This window comes from Chiloscyllium punctatum, chromosome 34, assembly GCF_047496795.1.
Source record: "Chiloscyllium punctatum isolate Juve2018m chromosome 34, sChiPun1.3, whole genome shotgun sequence".
NCBI lineage: Eukaryota > Metazoa > Chordata > Chondrichthyes > Orectolobiformes > Hemiscylliidae > Chiloscyllium > Chiloscyllium punctatum.
The window spans coordinates 38,211,408-38,230,460 of NC_092772.1; the positions used below are offsets into that span (position 1 = coordinate 38,211,408).

The 19,053-nt window shown below is 49.6% G+C and overlaps 1 protein-coding gene across 1 annotated transcript in view; it reads right to left on the reverse strand.

The window, feature by feature from the left end:
* Positions 1 to 19,053, reverse strand: part of LOC140458716 (uncharacterized) — a 131,520-nt gene that overhangs the window by 64,917 nt on the left and 47,550 nt on the right. Inside the window, exons 3-4 of the mRNA XM_072553379.1 lie at positions 6,065 to 6,208; positions 3,529 to 3,693 (exon numbers count right to left, since the gene is read on the reverse strand). Coding sequence (XP_072409480.1) covers positions 3,529 to 3,693; positions 6,065 to 6,208 — 309 coding nt within the window. The remainder of the gene's footprint in view (positions 1 to 3,528; positions 3,694 to 6,064; positions 6,209 to 19,053) is intronic.

Sequence of the window (19,053 nt, forward strand, 5' to 3'; positions counted from 1 at the left end):
GCTGGTTGTTGCTGTGGTTGATGTACTGGTTGTGGCTGGGGTCGATGTGCTTGTTGCTGCTGGGATCGATGTACTGGTTGTTGCTGTGGTTGATGTACTGGTTGTTGCTGGAGTTGATGTACTGGTTGTTGCTGGTGACGATGTACTGATTGTTGCTGGGGTTGATGTACTGGTTGTTGCTGGGGTCGATGTGCTGGTTGCTGCTGGGATCGATGTACTGGTTGTTGCTGGGGGTGATGTGCTGGTTGTTGCTGGGGGTGATGTACTGGTTGTTGCTGGGTTTGATGTGCTGATTGTTACTGGGGTTGATGTACTGGTTGTTGCTGGTGTCGATGTACTGGTTGTTGCTGGGGTCGATGTGCTGATTGTTGCTAGGATTGATTTACTGGTTGTTGCTGGGGTCGATGTGCTGGTTGTTGCTGGGGTCGATGTGCTGGTTGTTGCTGGGGTCGCTGTGCTGGTGGTTGCTGGGGTCGATGTACTGGTTGCTTCTGTGGTCGATGTACTGGTTGTTGCTGGGTCCGATGTGCTGGTGGCTGCCCGGGTCGATGTGCTGGTTGCTGCTAGGGTTGACACGTTTGAACCTAAAAGCAGGTCAGACAGACACACTGAGTGAAGAGAATGCTGGGAAATAATTAATCTTAAGTCCCACATGTATCGAGGAGCCAAGACATTGATGAGCCAGATTGAGCAGGAAATTTCCGATGGGTTTGTAATGGCTGTCTAATTCAGCTCCTGAGGTCTCTCAAGTTTGTGCTGAGGATTCAGGAATCGATAAAACTGTCAGTTTAACACTTTAGAGCCATAGTGTCACAGAAATATACAGCACAAAAACAAACCCTTCAGTCCAACTTGTCCATATCGATCAGATATCTGAACCAAATCCACTCCCATTTACCAGTATTGGGCCCATATACCACTGAACCCTTCCTGTTCATATACCCATCCAGATGCCTTTTAAATGCTGTAACTGTACCAGCCTCCACCACATCCTCTGGCAGCTCATTCCATACACGTACCACCCTCTGCGTGAAAAAGTTTCCCCTTAGGTCTCTTTTATATCTTTCCCCTCTCATCCTAAATCTATGCCCCCTAGTTCTGGACTCCCCCACCCCAGGGAAAAGACCCTGTCTAGTTACCCAATCCATGTTTCTCATGATTTTATAAACCTCTATAAGATCACCCCTCAGCCTCTGATGCTCCAGGCAAAACAGCCCCAGCCTGTTCAGCCTCTCCCTATAGCTCAGATCCTCTAGCCCTGGCAACATCCTTGTAAATCTTTTCTGAACCCTTTCAGGTTTCTCAACATCTTTCTGATAGGAAGGAGACCAGAATTTATCTCAATTAATCTCCATCTGCCATTCCTCAGCCCATTGGCCCATCTGATGAAGATCCTGTTGTAATCTGAGGTAACCTTCTTCGATGTCCACGACACCTCCAATTTTGGTGTCATCTGCAAACTTACTAAATATACCTCGTACATTCAGAGAAATCAGTAAATCCCTGAATGCATCGATCGAGAGATGTGGAATATATACACTCCGATAGGAGAGAGCTGGGAATGGGTGTGATGTGATCAGTTTAATTATTAATTCATGCCCTCTTTAATAAAGCGACAGAGATGGGCAATGACCTGCCCACTGATCTCAGTTCATTCCAAACCACCAATTGGAAATCTTCATCACCAGATGTTCTCCGTGAACAGGAGAAGGATTGGACTGGGCAGGATCCGGAAGATGATGCTTCCTGAGAGGTTTAGGAGGAAGGGCGAGGGATTTGGGGATAAGGGAGTGGGGGGGTTAGTGTTGAGATTTCCACTGGACCTGCCCCTACACTCCAGGCTGTGAATGATCTCTCCCCAGCTCACACTGGGTTAGCGGGAGCTACAAGCAAGTTGAGGAGACTGCTCTCGTCAGGCAGAGTCGGAGACTGAAGGATTGAGGGAATGGGCTATTCTGGGATGAGTGAGATTCAATGAGGGGAGATGTTGGGAATTGGAGAGTTCAATCCCTTCAGATGGAGAAAGGGGAACCAGTTCCCAGGCAGTCTCCCGGGGATTGTGAACGGGCTCATTTGCAAGTTGGCCTGGACTCAAGTCGGAATCTCATCCCCAGCAATGTAAAGCAGCTGTTTGTAAATACAGGAACCATTAGAGCATTGGATGGTTATAATTACAGCCCAGGATGGGATCATCTTTGTAAGGATTGTCTGTAAGGCGGATGGTTGTAAATCAGGAACCCCCCCCCCCCCCCCCCCGCCCCTCTGCTGTATTTTCGAAATGGGATGGAGTTAGAAACTGTGGGGGTGAGGAACATCATGACCAGTCCATCATGTGGGCACTTTGCAACCGAATTCATCGGCAGCTTCTTTCTGATGCAGAAGTTGAATTTTTCATTGACAAATCAACATTGAGGGATCTGACCATCTGCAATGCTGTCCAGGAGAATGAGTCTCACTCCCTAAGGAGAGAAATTCCTCCCAGATTCCTTCCTAGGATTATTCCCGACTATTGTGACTCCTATTCCCAGAGTCACCGCAACGGCTAAAGATATTATCGGAGAACGTAAGTTCCCAAATGAACTGGCCGTTTAGCCTGAGGTCAGTGGGAAGCACACACCAGGTTTCTGAGCAAGGAATATTACTGACCTCAGGAAGGAATTGCTAGGAACAGAAGGTTTCGGTTCTGTCACCAACCAAAGACCAATCAGCTCCTGCTCTGGGTGTGTCTGCTGGGACTGAGCTGGTTTCAAACTGGACTGACCACCCACCCCCTCCCCCAACAACACACACACAGGCACACACAAATACACACTCAGGCACAGGCAGACACACACACACAAACACACAGGCACACTAACAGACACACACACACACCAACGCGGACAAACACACACAGAAACACACACAGTCACACAGGCATGCGCACACACACAAAGACACACAGGCACGCGCACACACACAGACACACACATTCTCTCTCTCTCTCACACACACACACAAAACCCTGATCTCCTCCCATTGGCTTGAAGCAGCAGCTGTGTAAACATCATTCACAATGAGGAGCAGAGAACTTACTTTTCCAAAATACTGCGAGCCCTTCCCACCTTCCTCAGTAGTAATCATCACACTGACCCCCTTCCCTACCTAACCCCAAAATGCCAGGCGATTTGAGGAAGGTTGCATACCTGAATAAAACATCCTGAAGGAGTCTGGGGGATTGGGACACACGATAGTCTCTCCTGCATCCAGTGAGGAACAGGGAAGAAATGTCCCTCTGTGGGGAGTTGAACTCCTGACCACAGGAAGTGGTTAGGATGGCTAGCTCAATGAATCTAAGGGGAACAGGGACTGAGGGGGAACGGAGCAGAGGGATCAGTCAATGAGCTTAAAGTGAGGGGATCCAACTGAAGCAGCACGATCCGAGGGGATCTGGTGCAGGATCTAGACACCATTATTGCCTGAGGACAGTGGGGATCTGAAGGGGGGATGGTCACTGGGTGTCTCCCACTGAGTCTGTGTCACCTTTACCTCGATCCACTGTGGTGGTGATCCCTGGGTCTCCATTACACAAAGAGCCTTCACAGCAGGACACGTCGCTTAGCAACAAATCCAACGCTCGCAAATCCATCCGCGCTCCGCACTGATTCGCCGAAGCACATCCTTTAAAAACGACATCTCGGCCAACATCTGACACTGTGGGGCAGAACAGAGAACAGATCACATCGCAACAGAGTGGATCCCTGACAGGAAACAGGGTCACTGTCCTGATTGGAGGATCAGTGACAGAGGGAGGCTGTGATTGGAGGATCAGTGAGAGCGGGCGGCTGTGATTGGCGGATCAGTGGGAGAGGAAGCTTATGATTGGAGGATCAGTGGGAGAGGGAGCCTGTGATAGGAGGATCAGTGGGAGAGGGAGGCTGAGATTGGAGGATCAGTGGGAGAGGGAGGCTGTGATTGGAGGATCAGTGGGAGAGGGAGCTTGTGATTGGAGGATCAGTGGGGGAGGGAGCCTGTGATTGGAGGATCAGTGGGAGAGGGAGGCTGTGATTAGCGAGTCAATGAGAGCAGGAGGCTGTAATTGGAGGATCAGAGATAGAGGGACAGTATGATTGGAGAGTTAGTGAGAGCAGGAGGCTGTGATTGGAGGATCAGTGACCTGGGCTATGATTAGACGGTCAGTGAGCTCGACGATGATGGGAAGCTCATCGATAGAGGAGACTGCGATTGGAGGGTCAGGGAGTGAGAGGAAGCCTGTGATTGGAGAGTCTGGTACAGAAGGATGGAATGATTGGAGACTCGGCGATAGAGGGAGGCTGTGATTGGAGGGTCAGTGAGAGCGGGCGGCTGTGATTGGAGGATCAGTGGGAGACGGAGCTTGTGATTGGAGGATCAGTGGGAGAGGGAGCCTGTGATTGAAGGATCAGTGAGAGCGGGCGGCTGTGATTGGAGGATAGTGAGAGAGGGAGGCTGTGATTGGAGGATCAGTGGGAAGGGAGGCTGTGATTGGAGGATAGTGAGAGAGGGTGGCTGTGATTGGAGGATCAGAAGGAGAGGGCGGCTGTGATTGGAGGATCAGTGATAGAGGGACAGTATGATTGGAGAGTTAGTGAGAGCAGGAGGCTGTGATTGGAGGATCAGTGCTTTGGGCTATGACTGGACGGTCAGTGACCTTGACTATGATGGGAAGCTCATCGATAGAGGAGACTGCGATTGGAGGGTCAGGGAGTGAGAGGAAGCCTGTGATTGGAGAGTCTGGGACAGAAGGATGGTATGATTGGAGACTTGGCAATAGAGGGAGGCTGTGATTGGAGGGTCAGTGTTCGAAGGAGCCTTTGATTGGACGGTTTGTGATGGAGAGAGGTTTTGATTGGAGGATCAGTTTGCTGGGCTACGTTTGGAGGGTCAGTGAGAGCGGGAGTATGTGACTGGAGGATAGTGAGAACGGGAGGCAGTAATTGGAGGCTTAGTAAGAGTAGGAGGCTATGATTGGAGAGTCCGTGAGAGGCAGGAGGCTGTGATTGGAGGGTCAATGAGAGCGTGAGGCTGTGATTGGAGGCTCAGTAAGAGCAGGAGGCTATGATTGGAGAGTCCGTGAGAGCGTGAGGCTGTGATTGGAGAATCAGTGAGAGCGTGAGGCTGTGATTGGATGCGCGGTGAGAGAGGGAGGCTTCGATTGGAGGATCGGTGTACTGGGCTGTGATTGGAGGATCAGTGATAGCGGGAGCCTGTGATTGGAGGATCACTGAGCTGGGCTGGGGTTGGTGGGTTCCCGGGGAGATGTGCAGCTTTCCTCCGCAATCCGGAAAGTAGAGCGTTCCGATGAAACCTTTCAGAAGCCGAAATGGCACAAAGTGAAGAATCAGTTCCTTTTCTGGTAAAAGTGAAAATCCTCTTTGGATTTCTTTCAGTGAGTGAAAACAGATACTAATGTAGGTCTTTGTGAAAAGGCAGGTGGGGGAAAGTGAACTTTCCAAAAGCAGGGGATACCCGTAGGATGTTACATTCTGAGCAATGTCTGGGTGAGGGCTGTGAGGCTGAGAGCCAGACCAGGGGCCCAAAAACTCCCTCCCCCAGACACCGACCCTCCTGGAGAGGGGGGGGGGGGTGAAAGCTGCTCAGGGGCTGAGAGCTGGATTGGGGAAGGGGGCCAGAATCAGGCACATTCCCTGTCAGCGACTCCCTGTCAGGGGATGGTCCCGAGCCAAGTGCTGAGGCCCACAGAGAGTATCAACCCAGGCCCAGGCCCAGACCCCAGGCCCAGGCCCAGGTGAGATTGGGGCTGAAGGATGTTCCCATTCAGCACCAGCCAGTGACCCACCTCTCCCTCTGCATACAGACTGTGGACTGACAACTGGGTCCAGGAGGCAACCCAGTCAGTACTGCATCCTGTTGGACAAGAATGGGCTGAATGGCCTCATCCTGTGCTGTGCTATCCCATCATTCCATTCTCCTGAACAATGGCTCCCTTCAATCTCCCAAAGCTGGCAATGAGTTCGACATTGACCTTGAAGCTCAGTGACCGAGGTTGGGAGAGAGCAGTGGACGATGGAGTGTATCTACGTACACAATCTCTGTTGGCCTGTTCCATTCACACAGCGATTCTCCAGACCCACACACTCCACCTTCTGTAGATTGGCCAGGCAGGAGGCCATGGATGGACTGTAGCATCCGAAACATTGCAGTCCGTTCTGGGTGGTGTTGGCAGGCTCTGAAATCACAAAGGGAAGAAGAGAAGATGCCTTCTCTTTGATTCAAAGGCAAAACCATCCTCCCCTCAAATCGTCACATCCCCTCCCCCTAACACAACTCCCCAAACCTGACGTTCATCACCTCCCCGCCCCCCCCACCCCCAGGGTTTTCATGTGGGTCTGAATCCTGACAGACCTCACTGTGATCCTCACCTGCTACTGTCTGGTCATTACATCGGTCTGAGCCACAGAGACGGCTGCTCCGGGAGATAAACACCCTTCCAGTGCTCAACGAAACATCTTCGGAGGGACTCTCACAGCGTTGTTCAATGTGTCTGAGTGTCTCAGTCCCACTGTCTACGGTAAACAGGCTGGAGTTAGAACTTCACCACATCATTTGTTTAGCTTCACCCCGTCTGCAACAATTTCTGTCGATGCCCCACAGAAAGCATCCTATCTGGATGCATCCCAGCTTGGTATGGAGCACAACAAATTACAGAGAGATGTGAACACAGCGCGGTCCATCACACAAAGCAGCCTTCCCTCCGTTATCTCCATCTACACTTCATACTGCCTCGGGCAAGTAACTAACATCATTAAAGCGCCTTCCCAGCCCGGGAATACTTTCTCCCACCCTCTTCCATCGGGCAGAAGATACAAAGGTTTGAAAACATGTACCAACAGATTCGAGCACAGCTTCTTCCCCGCTGTTATCAGACTAATGACCCAACCGTACATATGTTAGAGTTGATGTCTCTCTGCACCTTCCCTGTGGCTGGAACACTATATTTTGCATTCTTTTCCATTACCCTGATGTACTTCTGTAAGGTGTGATTTGTCTGGATATCGTACAGAACAATACTTTTCACTGTATCTCAGTGCATGTGACAATAATAAACCCAGTATCACATGGCGATATTTTCAGAACCTCACTGTTCTGGAGAATATCACCCTACGCCTCTTCAGGGGTTGGGATGATTGTCAACTCCGGCCCTCCTGCCTCAGAGGTAGGGACACTCCACCTGTCTCACAGCAGGACCTCTGCTCCATGTGGGTTTGCGCTGGGAGGAACTGAAACCAGGAGCCAGAACCTAGTCTCCAGCCGACACGTCTGCAATCAGCCAACAGGGAAAGAAACTTCCCGTCACACTGTCTGGCCCCATTCCCTCCAATCTGGGAAGAGTCGGCTTTCAACAGAAAGGCAGGATTACCGATGATGGTGTGGGATGACACAGTCTGGCAGTTGGTGATGCCAATCAGGCAAGTGTTCTCTCTCAGTGAGCAGGAACCGGAGGAGGCTGAACACGTGAAACATTGAAGAGATCGTCCTGCGAAGGGAGAGATTGCAGAGAATTCAGTGAGACTCGGAGTTTCAGTTTGAGGAGAATTTTCACTCAGGGACCATTACTGTGCTTTCACATTACACCCCCTCATTCCGATCACAACCTCAAACACTTCACACACACTGCGAGGGATTTCAAAGGGTGTGGGGAGTGAAGAGGGAGAGTGAGATTAGACTGGGTGGAATATTAATGGGTGTGGGGAGTGAGGGGAGAGTTGGATTAGACTGGGTGGGATATTAAATGGTGTGGGGAGTGAGGGGGAGAGTGGGATTAGACTGGGAGGGATATTAAATGGTGTGGGGAGTGAGGGGGAGAGTGGGATAAGACTGAGTGTGATATTAAACGGTGTGGGGAGTGAGGGGGAGAGTGGGATTAGACTGGGTGGGATATTAAAGGGTGTGGGGAATGAGGGTGAGTGTGGGATAAGACTGGGTGGGATATTAAAGGGAGTGGGGAATGAGGGGGTGAGTGGGATTAGACCGGGTGGGATATTAAAGGGTATGGGGAGTGTGGGATTAGACTTGGTGGGATATTAAAGGCTGTGGGGAGTGTGGTGGAGAGTGGGATATTAAAGGACATTCGTGAGACCTCGTCTGGAATACTGTGGCCTGTTCTGTTCTCCCTGTTATCGGAAGAATATAATTAAACTGAGAGGGTCCTGAAGCGATTTCCTAGGATGTTCCTTGGAATAGTGGGTTTGAGTTATAAGGAGAGGCTGGATGGGCTGGGAGTTTATTCACTGGAGCGTAGGAGGTTGATGGGTGAACTTATCGACGTTTATAAAGTCGTGAGGGGTTCAGACAAGGTGAAAGGCAGGTGGTTTTTTTCCCTCGTGTCGGGGATTTCAAGACTACAATGGATATTTTTAATGTGAGAGGAGAAAGATTTAAAAAGAATGAGGGGTAAGTTTTATCCACAGAGTGTGGTTTGTGTGTGCCATGACCTTCCAGAGGAAGTAGTGAGTGTGGACACAGTTACTCTGTTTAAAAGACATTTGGACAAGTCAGTGAATAAGAAATGTTTGGAGGGATAGGGGCCGAACGTAGGCAGGTGGGATGAGCTAGATTTGGGAATATGTTCGGATTGGACGGGTTGGGTCTGTTCCTGTGCTGTCTGACTGTAACTCAGCACCTTGAGGGGCAATCCCAGAGAGTGGGACATCAATGATAGCGTCAGGATCACCCAACCCGATCAGTGACACAAACAGATCATTCCTTACCTGCTGTGAACCCAGCACAGACCAGGACAATGCTGAAGAACACCTTCATGTTTTCCCCTGCAGAGTCGATGTGTCTGGGATGATGGTGAGCTGCTGTCTGTGTTCACAAACTGCTGTCTTTCTGTTCTGAAATCAGAAAACACCATCAGAGATGTTGGACCGAGCCCTCTGCCAGCAGCCACACAGTACAGGCTTTACCCCACCCCATTCCCCTCCCACAGTCTGTGCCGTGTCGGGTCAGGGACAGACAGTGTACCTTATGCTTTAGAAACTCTGTGACCATTCCTGCCTGACCACAAGGGAAAGGATCGACAGCTCATGGACTCCCTGTGACCCTGCTGCAGCTTTCCCAGGAACAGGGTGGGAACGTGCCTTACAAATACCTCAGGGGATGGGGGAGAGCACCCTGTACAGGGCACAGGGCTGACCCACTCACACAGCACCAGGGACATGGTTCACCACAGAAGGAGGCCATTCGGCCTTCCCTGCCTGTACCAACCTGTTACACCCAGTGCCATTACCTCGTGCCAACCTCCTGCTTTCTCCCCACAGCTTTGCACGTTGTGTTATGTTCATTCCCCCCCTCATGATCCAATGGCCTTCTTCCATTGTACCCGCCTCCCCCATATTTCCAGCCGGACCTTTCCGGACCCTCACTGGCCAATGGGCCAAGAGAGCTCTTTTGTGCTTTCTGATTCGATGTTGAAACACTCACTGAGTTAACAAGGCCTCACCTGTCTTGGGGAAATCCCTCCACATTCATTCAATTCCTTACTGAGAAACCTCAGGGACAATCAAAGGCTGAAAGAATGATTTTATCCATCTTGCATGCAGCAACCCAAATCAGCCCGTCAACAAAGTGAGTTAAACCTCACAACCCGACCTGACTATGGCCTGATTAAGGGTGGAATGAGGCAACAATCCCACCAATGGTGGTCCGTCTTTGGAAGGCTCCAGCGTTCCATCCTGATGCCAAGCTGATCTCCGGAGTCCTGCTAAAGGTGTTCGATTCTCGCACAAGATAACATCCTTCGGGCCTTTGAGGTTATATGTTGATGATTCTTAAAGTCCCTTTCATCCAAAATATGACTTCATCCTGGCGTCATGAAGTCATACAGCACGGAAACTGACCCTTCGGTCTAACCCGTCCATGATGACCAGATATCCCAATCTACTCCCTTTTGCCAGCATTTGGCCCATATTCCTCTAAATCCTTCCTGTTCATATACCCATCCAGATGCCTTTTAAATGTTGTAATTGTACCAGTCTCCACCACTTCCTCTGGCAGCTCATTCCATACACGGACCACCCTCTGTGTGAGTAAGTTGCCCCTTTAGTTCCTTTTAAATCTTTCCACTTCTCACCTCAAACCAATGCCCTCGAACTCTGGACTCCCCCACTCCAAGGAAAAAGACCTTGTCTATTCACTCTATCCATGCCCCTCACGACTTGATAAACTGAAAGAACCGCAGGTACAGGAGATCAGAAATGAAAACAGAAATTGCTGGAAAAGCTCAGCAGGTCTGACAGCGCCTGTGGAGAGAAATCCGAATGAACATTTTGGATTAAGGGAGCCTTCCTCAGAACTGAGATTTTCCAGCAATGTCTGTCTTTTTTATGATATTACAAACCTCTGTCAGGTCACCCCCTCAGCCTCTGAAACTCCAGGGTACAGTATACCCCAGCTTATTCAGCCTCTCCCTGTCGCGCAAACCCTCCAGTCCCGGTAGCGTCCCTTAAATGTTTACTGAACCCATTCGAGTTTAACAATATCCTTCCTCCAGCAGGGAGACCAGAATTGCACACAATGTTTTAAAAGTGGCCTAACCAATGTCCTGTACAGCCACAACCTGACCTCCCAACTCCTGTACTCAACACACTGACCAATAAAGGACAGCATACCAAGTGCCTTCTTCGCTATCCTCTCTACCTGTGACTCCACTTTCAAGGAGCTTTGAACCTGAACTCCAAGGTGCCCTTGCTCAGGAGCACTCCCAGGGTCCCCCCATTAAGTCTCGAAGCCCTGCCCTGGTTTGCCTTTCCAAAATGCAGCCCCTCACTTTGATCTGAATGAAACTCCATCCACCGCTCCTCAGCCCTTGAGACTGCAGCTGGCTTCCTCTTCAACAGGAACGGCTCTGTTCCTTGTTCCCTTTGGCCTTACCTGGCAGTTGGAACACACAGTTTTCCTGCGATTAACTCCTTCAATTCTTCAGCAGGGCAACCCTTGTCTTCTGTGGTGATAAAGCATCCACTTTCTCAAGCAGGTGTCCAAGCAATTTTGAAAGTGTGACCTCGACTCCCTCCAGTCCAAGAGCTGGCTAATTGTTTTCAGTCTCTGCTCAACAGCACGTCTTTGTTTATTAATACAAGTTTATTAACTGAAGGTTATGGCACAGACCACACCCTTTGTTTCACACTTTATATCTATGACCTTATATCATTAATATTTATTGTCATGACACCACAGAATCATACAGCAGGTAAACAGATCCTTGGGTCCAACACATCCATCCTGCCCAGATATCCGAAACTGACCCAGTCCCACCTGCCAGCACCTGCCCCATGTACCTATTCATATACCCATCCAGATGCCTATTAAATGCTGTAATTGTACCAGCTTCCACCCACTTCCTCTGGCAGTTCATTCCATACACGTACCATCCTCTGTGTGAAAATGTTGTCCTTCAGGTTTAGGGTTCGGTTTAGGGTAAACATTAGGGTTAGGTTTCAGTTCAGGTTTCGGGTTAGGGTTTGGAATAGGGTTAGGTTTTGGGTGAGGGAGAGGGAACGGATTACATTTTGGGTTAAGGTAAGGAATAGGGTTAAGTTTAGGGTTAGTGTTGGGGTTAGGCTCAGCATTAGGGATAAGGTTAGTTTTCGGGTTTGGGTTAGGATTACATTTAAGTTTAGGGATAGATTTAGGGTTAAGTTTGGGGTTAAAATTAGTGTTAGATTTAGGGTTAGAGTTAATGTTAGGGTTGCAGTTAGGGTTCACGTTAGGGTTAGGGTTCAGGTTCGAGTTACGGTTAGGGATAAGATTAGGGTTTGAGTTTGGATTAGAGTTTAGGGTTAGGGTTAGAGTTCTGTTTAGGGTTTGGGTTAGGGTTAGGATTCTGTTTAGGGTTTGGGTTAGGATTCTGTTTAGGGTTTGGGTTAGGGTTCAGCGATAGGGTTAGTGTTCTGTTCAGTGATAGGGTTTGGGTTAGGGTTAGGATTCAGCGTTAGGGTTAGAGTTCTCTTTAGGGTTAGAGTTCTGTTTAGGGTTAGGGTTCAGCGTTAGGGTTAGAGTTCTGTTTAGGGTTAGGGTTCAGTGTTAGGGTTAGGGTTCAGCGTTAGGGTTAGAGTTCTGTTTAGGTTTAGGGTTAGGGTTCAGCGTTAGGGTTAGAGTTCAGTGTTAGGGTTAGGGTTCAGCGTTAGGGTTAGAGTTCTGTTTAGGGTTAGGGTTCAGCGTTAGGGTTAGCGTTCTGTTTAGGGATTGGGTTAGGGTTGGCGTTGTGTTTAGGGATTGGGTTAGGTTTAGCATTCTGTTTAGGGTTTGGATTAGGGTTCTGTTCAGTGATAGGGTTTGGGTTAGGGTTCAGCGTTACGGTTAGCGTTCTGTTTAGGGTTTGGGTTAGGGTTTAGAGTTAGAGTTCTGTTTAGGGATAGGGTTTGGGTTAGGGTTAGGGTTCTGTTTAGGGACAGGATTAGGCTCAGAGTTAGGATTTGGGATAGCCTTAGTGTTAGTGTTCGAGTTAGTGTTAGAATTTGTGGTTAGATTTCGGGTTACGGTTTGTGTTAACATTAGATTTTGGGTTCGGGATAGAGTTATTGTTAGGGTGAGGGATAGGTTTCAGGTTTAAGTTAGGATTAAAGTTTGGGTTTAGGTTAGGGTTTGGCCAATTGTTAGGGTTCAGGTTTAGGTTACAGTTTGGGTTAATGTCAGGGTTTGTTTTAGGGTTAGAGTTCAGGTTAGGGTTAGAGTTCGGTGTTCGGGTTAGGGTTCAGGTTAGGGGCATGGTTTGGGTTAAACTTAGGGTTTGGGTTTGGGCTAGAGTTAAGGTGAGAGTTAAGGTTCAGGTTACTGTTAGGGTTAGGTTTAGTGTTAGTGATAGGGTTAGTTTTAGGGTTGGGGTTAGGGTTAGTGTTACAGTTAGGGATAGGTATAGGGTTAGGGTTACTGTTAGTGTTAGGGTTAGGTTTAGTGTTAGTGTTAGGGATAGGGTTAGTGTTAGGTTTAGGGTTGGTGTTAGGGTTAGGTATAGGGTTAGGGTTAGGGTTAGGTTTAGGGTTAGGGTTTGGGTCAGTTGCAAACCGAGACAGTGTTTTCTATTTCGATGAGAGTGTTTCTGTTCGATAGTGCATACCTCTTGTGGGGAGTACATTCCCCCATCTTACTGTGTCTGTCCAATGGCCAGCCCCCATTTCTGCACCATCAACCAATCTCCCTGTCTGACACTGCCACGTCTCTCACACCATGTGGTACATGAGCTGAATTAGGTCAAAAGGGCAACTTTTTCACGCCCAGGGTGGTGTGTGTATGGAATGAGCTGTCAGAGGGAGTGGTGGAGGCTGGTACAATGACAGCATTTGAAAGGCATCTGGATGGGTGTATGAATGGGACTGGTTTAGTGGGATATGGGCCAAGTGCTGGCAAATGGGACTAGATTAGGTTCTGCTAACTGGCCAGCATGGATGGGCCGAAGCGCCTGTTTCGGTGCTGTACATCTCTCTAACTCGATGTGGTCTCCCCAGCACCTTCTCCTGCTGCAGTAAGACTTCCATCCTCTTATCCTCAAGGACCTGAACCCTCCGTGAGTGACGGAGTCCTGGGTGGGGACGGGGGGTGTGTGAAGGAGACCTGTTCTGAACAAAATAAACACAACCACAACCACGCAACACCAACCGCCCTCTCACCAAAACGGTCAAGTCACATTTCAGTCCCAGGTAAAACGCCCTCGAGCCTTTCCTGAGGGATTTTCTGAGAGACGGAACAAATAAATTGATCCGAATCCAGCCAACCCAACCCACAAATGGAATCTTAGTCTCTCACTCACAAACATTGGACTTTTGACTCCTCTGACAGAGGTAGGCACAGATCAGGGAAGAAATAAAACCCAATTGTTGAATGGCCCAGTGCTGAGAAAGGGTTAGCTCAAAGCCCACATTCTGTCATCCCATCAACCTCACACTGGCCACCGCCTTCCATGGACTTAGGGTCGGGGGGCAGTCAGAAAATTCCAGCTTTCCCTCTAGATCAATTGTATCTGGAACAAAATGTCTCGAATAATTATCAATCCACACCAATTATGTGTGGCTCAGTGGTGAGCACAGCTGCCTCCCAGCACCAGGAACCCAGGTTCGATTCCACCCTCGGGGTGACTGTCTGTGTGGAGTTTGCACATTCTCCCCGTGTTTGCGTGGGCTTCCTCCGGGAGCTCTGGTTTCCTCCCACAGCTGTGCAGTTTAGGGTGGATTGGCCATGGGAAAGGCAGGGTTACAGGGATAGGAGAGGGTGGGGTGGGTCTGGGCAAGATTCTGTGCAGAGGGTCGATGTGGACTTGATGGACCGAATGGCCTGCTCCCACACTGTATGGATTCTCTGAATGTGTTGTGGATCCAGCCCAGGGACCAGGCAATAATGGGGAAGGTTTATCAGATGACATTGGGCCGAAGGGCCTGTTTCCACACTGTCAGGATTCTATGATGCTAAAAGAAGCTGTCGGAAATAGTGATCATAACGTGGTAGAATTTGGCATTCAGTTTGGGAGGACAGAGGAGTTGGGGAGGAGGGGCAGCAGCCTTGTGGTATTATTGTTGGACTGTAACAGAGATCATTATCCGGGGACCCGGGTTCAAATCCCATCATGGCCGATGGTGGAATTTGAATTCAATAAAAATCAGGAATAAGAGTCTACGATGACCATGAATCGAATGTCAGGGAAACCCATCTGGTTCAGTAAGGTCCTGTCAGGACGGAAACTGCCCTCCTTACCTGGTCTGGGCCTACACATGACTCCAGACGTACAGAGATGCAGTTAACGCTCAACTGCCCCCTGGGCAATTAGGGACAGGCAATAAATGGGCAGCGACCCCCTGACCCAGTGATTGAGGAAAGGAATGAAGGCAGAGCTGTCTGGGGTCAGCTGAAAAGTGAGGTTAGACAGCTACAGGAACAATGGGAGAGGGCTCCGAACAGAGCTCACAACAAAGGCATCTTGCAGTGAAGAATATTGTTCCTCAGGTCCCTTTTAAATCTTTCCCCTGTCACATTAAAAATATGCCCACTTGTTTTTGAAAACCCTACACCCTGGGAAATAAAGACCTTGCCTGTTCACTTTCTCTCTGCCCTTCCAAACCTGCAGAAGGTTACCCCGCAGCCTCCTGTTCTCCAGGGAAAAAGTGGTGTGTGTATGGAATGAGCTGCCAGAGGAAGTGGTGGAGGCTGCTACAATGACCATTTAAAAAACATCTGGATGGCTTCCTGAATAAGAAGGGTTCAGAGGGCTATGGGCCAAGTGCTGGCAGATGGGACGAGATGAGGTTGGGTTACCTGGTCGGCATAGACGAGTTGGACCAAAGGGTGCTGTCCATCTCAATGACTCTGTGACTAAAAATCTAGAAACGGGTGGAGGTACTGGACACTGGGAAGACTATGAGCCCTGACAACACTCCAGCAAGAGGCAATTTAACCACCTCTCCTTGGACAATCAACCATCCCGGAGCAGTCAAATCCCACACCAGACATGTCCCAGTCACATCATTGAGAGCGATGTTTGTAGGAAAGGTCATGTAGTTCCTGTTTACATTGGGGAGGGTTCTGGGGAGGGCTGTATCTATCAGGGTCACAGGAAATGGTTACACTGACATCTCCTGGCGAGGAAGATGCAGAATTGGAAATTTCACTGAAATGAATTTGAATCTGTAACAAAAGGGACTTCACAGCTGTTAAAGAAACATCCCAAAGCTGAGGCTCTATCCGAGGGTCAGTGCTGAGGGAGTGCCACACTGTCGGAGGGTCAGTACTGAGGGAGTGCCGCACTGTCGGAGGGTCAGTGCTGAGGGAGTGCCGCACTGTCGGAGGGTCAGTGCTGAGGGAGTGCCACACTGTCAGAGGGTCAGTGCAGAGGGAGTGCCACACTGTCAGAGGGTCAGTACTGAGGGAGTGCTGCACTGTGGGACGGTCAGTGCTGAGGGAGTGCCTCAATGATTGAGCGTCAGGATCAAGGGAATGCCGCACTAACAGGGGGTCAATCTCTCAAATGCAGAATCGGAAGTGCAACAGTCTTTGTAACTGAATTAACTTTGTGATGGTTCACACATAATTATTGGGTCCTGTCCGACTTTGGCCCCATTACTATTGGTGAGCTCTCGTCACTGTAACTCTCTTCAGGTATATCGTATTGGCACATGTGTTCACTCTCCTTTTGAACCTGGGCCAACGTTAGAGGGTTAGGCCTCGATGGATGTTGCTTAATCAGAACAGCATCTCCTATTCCAGATCAGGCATAATTCAGGTCATACTTCCCAGCTTAGTTCCACAGCTCTTCCCATGTGATCACAATAACTCTTCCAGGTCATTTTGATATTCCCCAGGAAGGAAATTCAATCATTGATCCTAATCTTTGACAATGTCCTCCATGTTTGTCTCCATATTCCCTTTGCAATTCCTTAGATTGTGACCACCCTGGACAGCTCTGGTGGGTCTGATCTCCAGTGTTCAGAACTTTACCTGGGTCTCTGGAATACCTGTGCAGTGATAGAACCACCATTGATGACCATTTGATGTTTAGTACTGGCCGACAGGTCAGTGTCGAACTTGTTGAATGTTTATTTCAGAAAGACGAGGGAGCAGGATGATTCCTCCACAAGATCGAGATCCCTGATTCCCCTCTGACAGCACACAACATCCTTGACTGTTCTGGCTCATCTTCCATCTGACGTGGGATGTGTCAATTGCTACTTCTTAAACCTTATTGAGTAAAAGGCATCTTCCAACAGGTGGTGTGTGTGTGTGTCTCTAAACCCCCAGAGGAGATTGAACAGCAGTTTGTGGTGAAGCAGACTGTCCTGTGACCAACTTCACTGCTGAATGCAGACTGCAAAATCCTGCCCCTAGTCATCACCGACTGGGTCAGGTCTGTCAGAGACTGGTGAATCACCCCGACCAGGTACATGCTGTACTGGGCAGGACAATCTCAGAGAGCCTTGTTCACTTCAGGGATAGAATCGCCGACCTGTAGGACAAGGGAGGCTCTGTGCCTGCCTCATCAGCCTGTACCAGCAGAAGGCTTTTGATAAGGTCTCGCAGATCCACACCAGGGACGTGCTCTCCAAAATCAGCTTCGGGGCGGGAATCGGGCAATTGGATCCGACTGCTCTACCCCAGCATCGTTCGCTCAGTCTCAATCAACGGGTGGGAATCAGGATGTTTCCCGATCAGCTCTGGAGTCAGACAGTGCTGCCCACTCTCTCCAGCCTCGTTTGGAATTGGTACGGAACCTTTTGCTGCTCCATTGGGAAGGATGGGAGCCTCAGGGAGTGTAACTATTCCGGACAGTGGGAGCCACCAGGTCAAAGCCTTCCTGCACATGGATGGATTTTCTGTTTTCTGCTTGGAAGTGCTGTCACTGCACAGACTCATGGGTATCTGCACCGGGGTCAAACTGACCTTGGGAGGAAAGGCAAATCAAGGCCAAAGCGAAGCCATGAACAGGGGCGTATTGCCAAGGTGAGGCAGGAACTGAGCTTTGAGAGCACTGCTCCCTTTCCGCTGTGGGTAAAGAGTTAGGGATCGGGTGTGAGGCACTGTATCTCTCTGTTGGACATGGCGCGGGTCTGACCCATCCCAGGAACTGTGCTGTTTCAGTCACTGGAAATCTCTTCTTCTTCATCTAGAGGTCAAAGATGGACCCTGTCTGCTGGTCCACTATGTCCAAAGTTCTGGATAAGGCAAGGAGACCACCCAGGATGTTACTCTCCTCCTGACGGCCATCTTTGTCTGTAAATGCATCAAGCTGTACCTAGATCTTTGGTACAGAAACACCAAGTGTCGCTGTGTACTGAGGTTTGACCTGTCCCCTGGGGTTGTGAAGGATGGGACTGGACACATTGTGGAGGAACGCTCAAAGAGGTTGGACTGTTCCTCATCACCTGTCCCTCCTGGAGAAATTTGCAAAGAGAAACCCCTTTACCCACCAGTCCATCACAACCTGATCAGCACACAACGTCCTCGAGACCCTGCGGGGAAGGGACAGGGTGGATCATGTCGGGTGGTTCACTGAGCAGACGGTCAAAATCATTTAGCAGAATGTCCCACCAGCAGAACGTTCTCACCAACACCATAACATCAGCTGGCTGTTGGTGAGAAGGGCCCTACCAGAGAGAGCCTTAATGCACGTCCAGTTGGACTGTACAATTGCACGCTGTCCTTGAAATGACTGTAGGAGCTGGGGGGGGGGGCACGGGTACAGACTGCCACACAACTCCTGCTGGACTGTGCCTTTGTGAAGGGAATCTGGAGGAAGATGCAGTGGTTTGTGGTTTGTGTTGATGTTCGTCGCGAGCAGCTCGGTGACGTGGGAATCTGTGCTCTGTGCGGGATGCGAACCGAGACCAACAATGCCTGGTGCCTGCTCCTGGAGGGCCATCAACTCGCTGGGAGATGCTCTTTAGTCTGCTTCAAACCTGTTGGTCGTCCAGAAAAAAGCAGCTGACCCCAACTGAGTGTTGTGGACGGTCACATCCCAAGGGCCATGACTATGTGCTGCAGGACCCATTAAAGCCCAGGGGCAGCTGCTGCTCAAGCAAAGTGAGGATTGACCAGTGCCTGAGCTCCTTCTCCCTCGGTTAAATGAGGGTCCGTTCAGTCATTGAATCTTCCCCAGGTTTCAAAAGATGGAAATATTGTCTTCTTCAAGTAAGAGATGGCTTTGATTTGTTTGGAGGGAGACAAACTCCAATGCTTGCTTGTTCCTTTGAGGTGATGCCGTACAGAATCGAGCTGTGTTTGTGACGGTGTACATACACAATGTTTTTATTGAATAAAGGATATTTTTGAAGTTAAAATGCCAGCAATATCCTTCTGCTGGACTCTGTAAATATCAGTCACTCACGCAGTCACAGAATGATCCACCTTCACTTGGGATTCTAAATATCTCACACACACACACACACAGACGCACACAGATACACACACACAGACGCACACACAAGCACAGATACACACTGACACACACACGCACACACACAGATACACACAGACGCACAGACAGATACGCACACATTGACACACACACACAGATACGCACACACTGACACA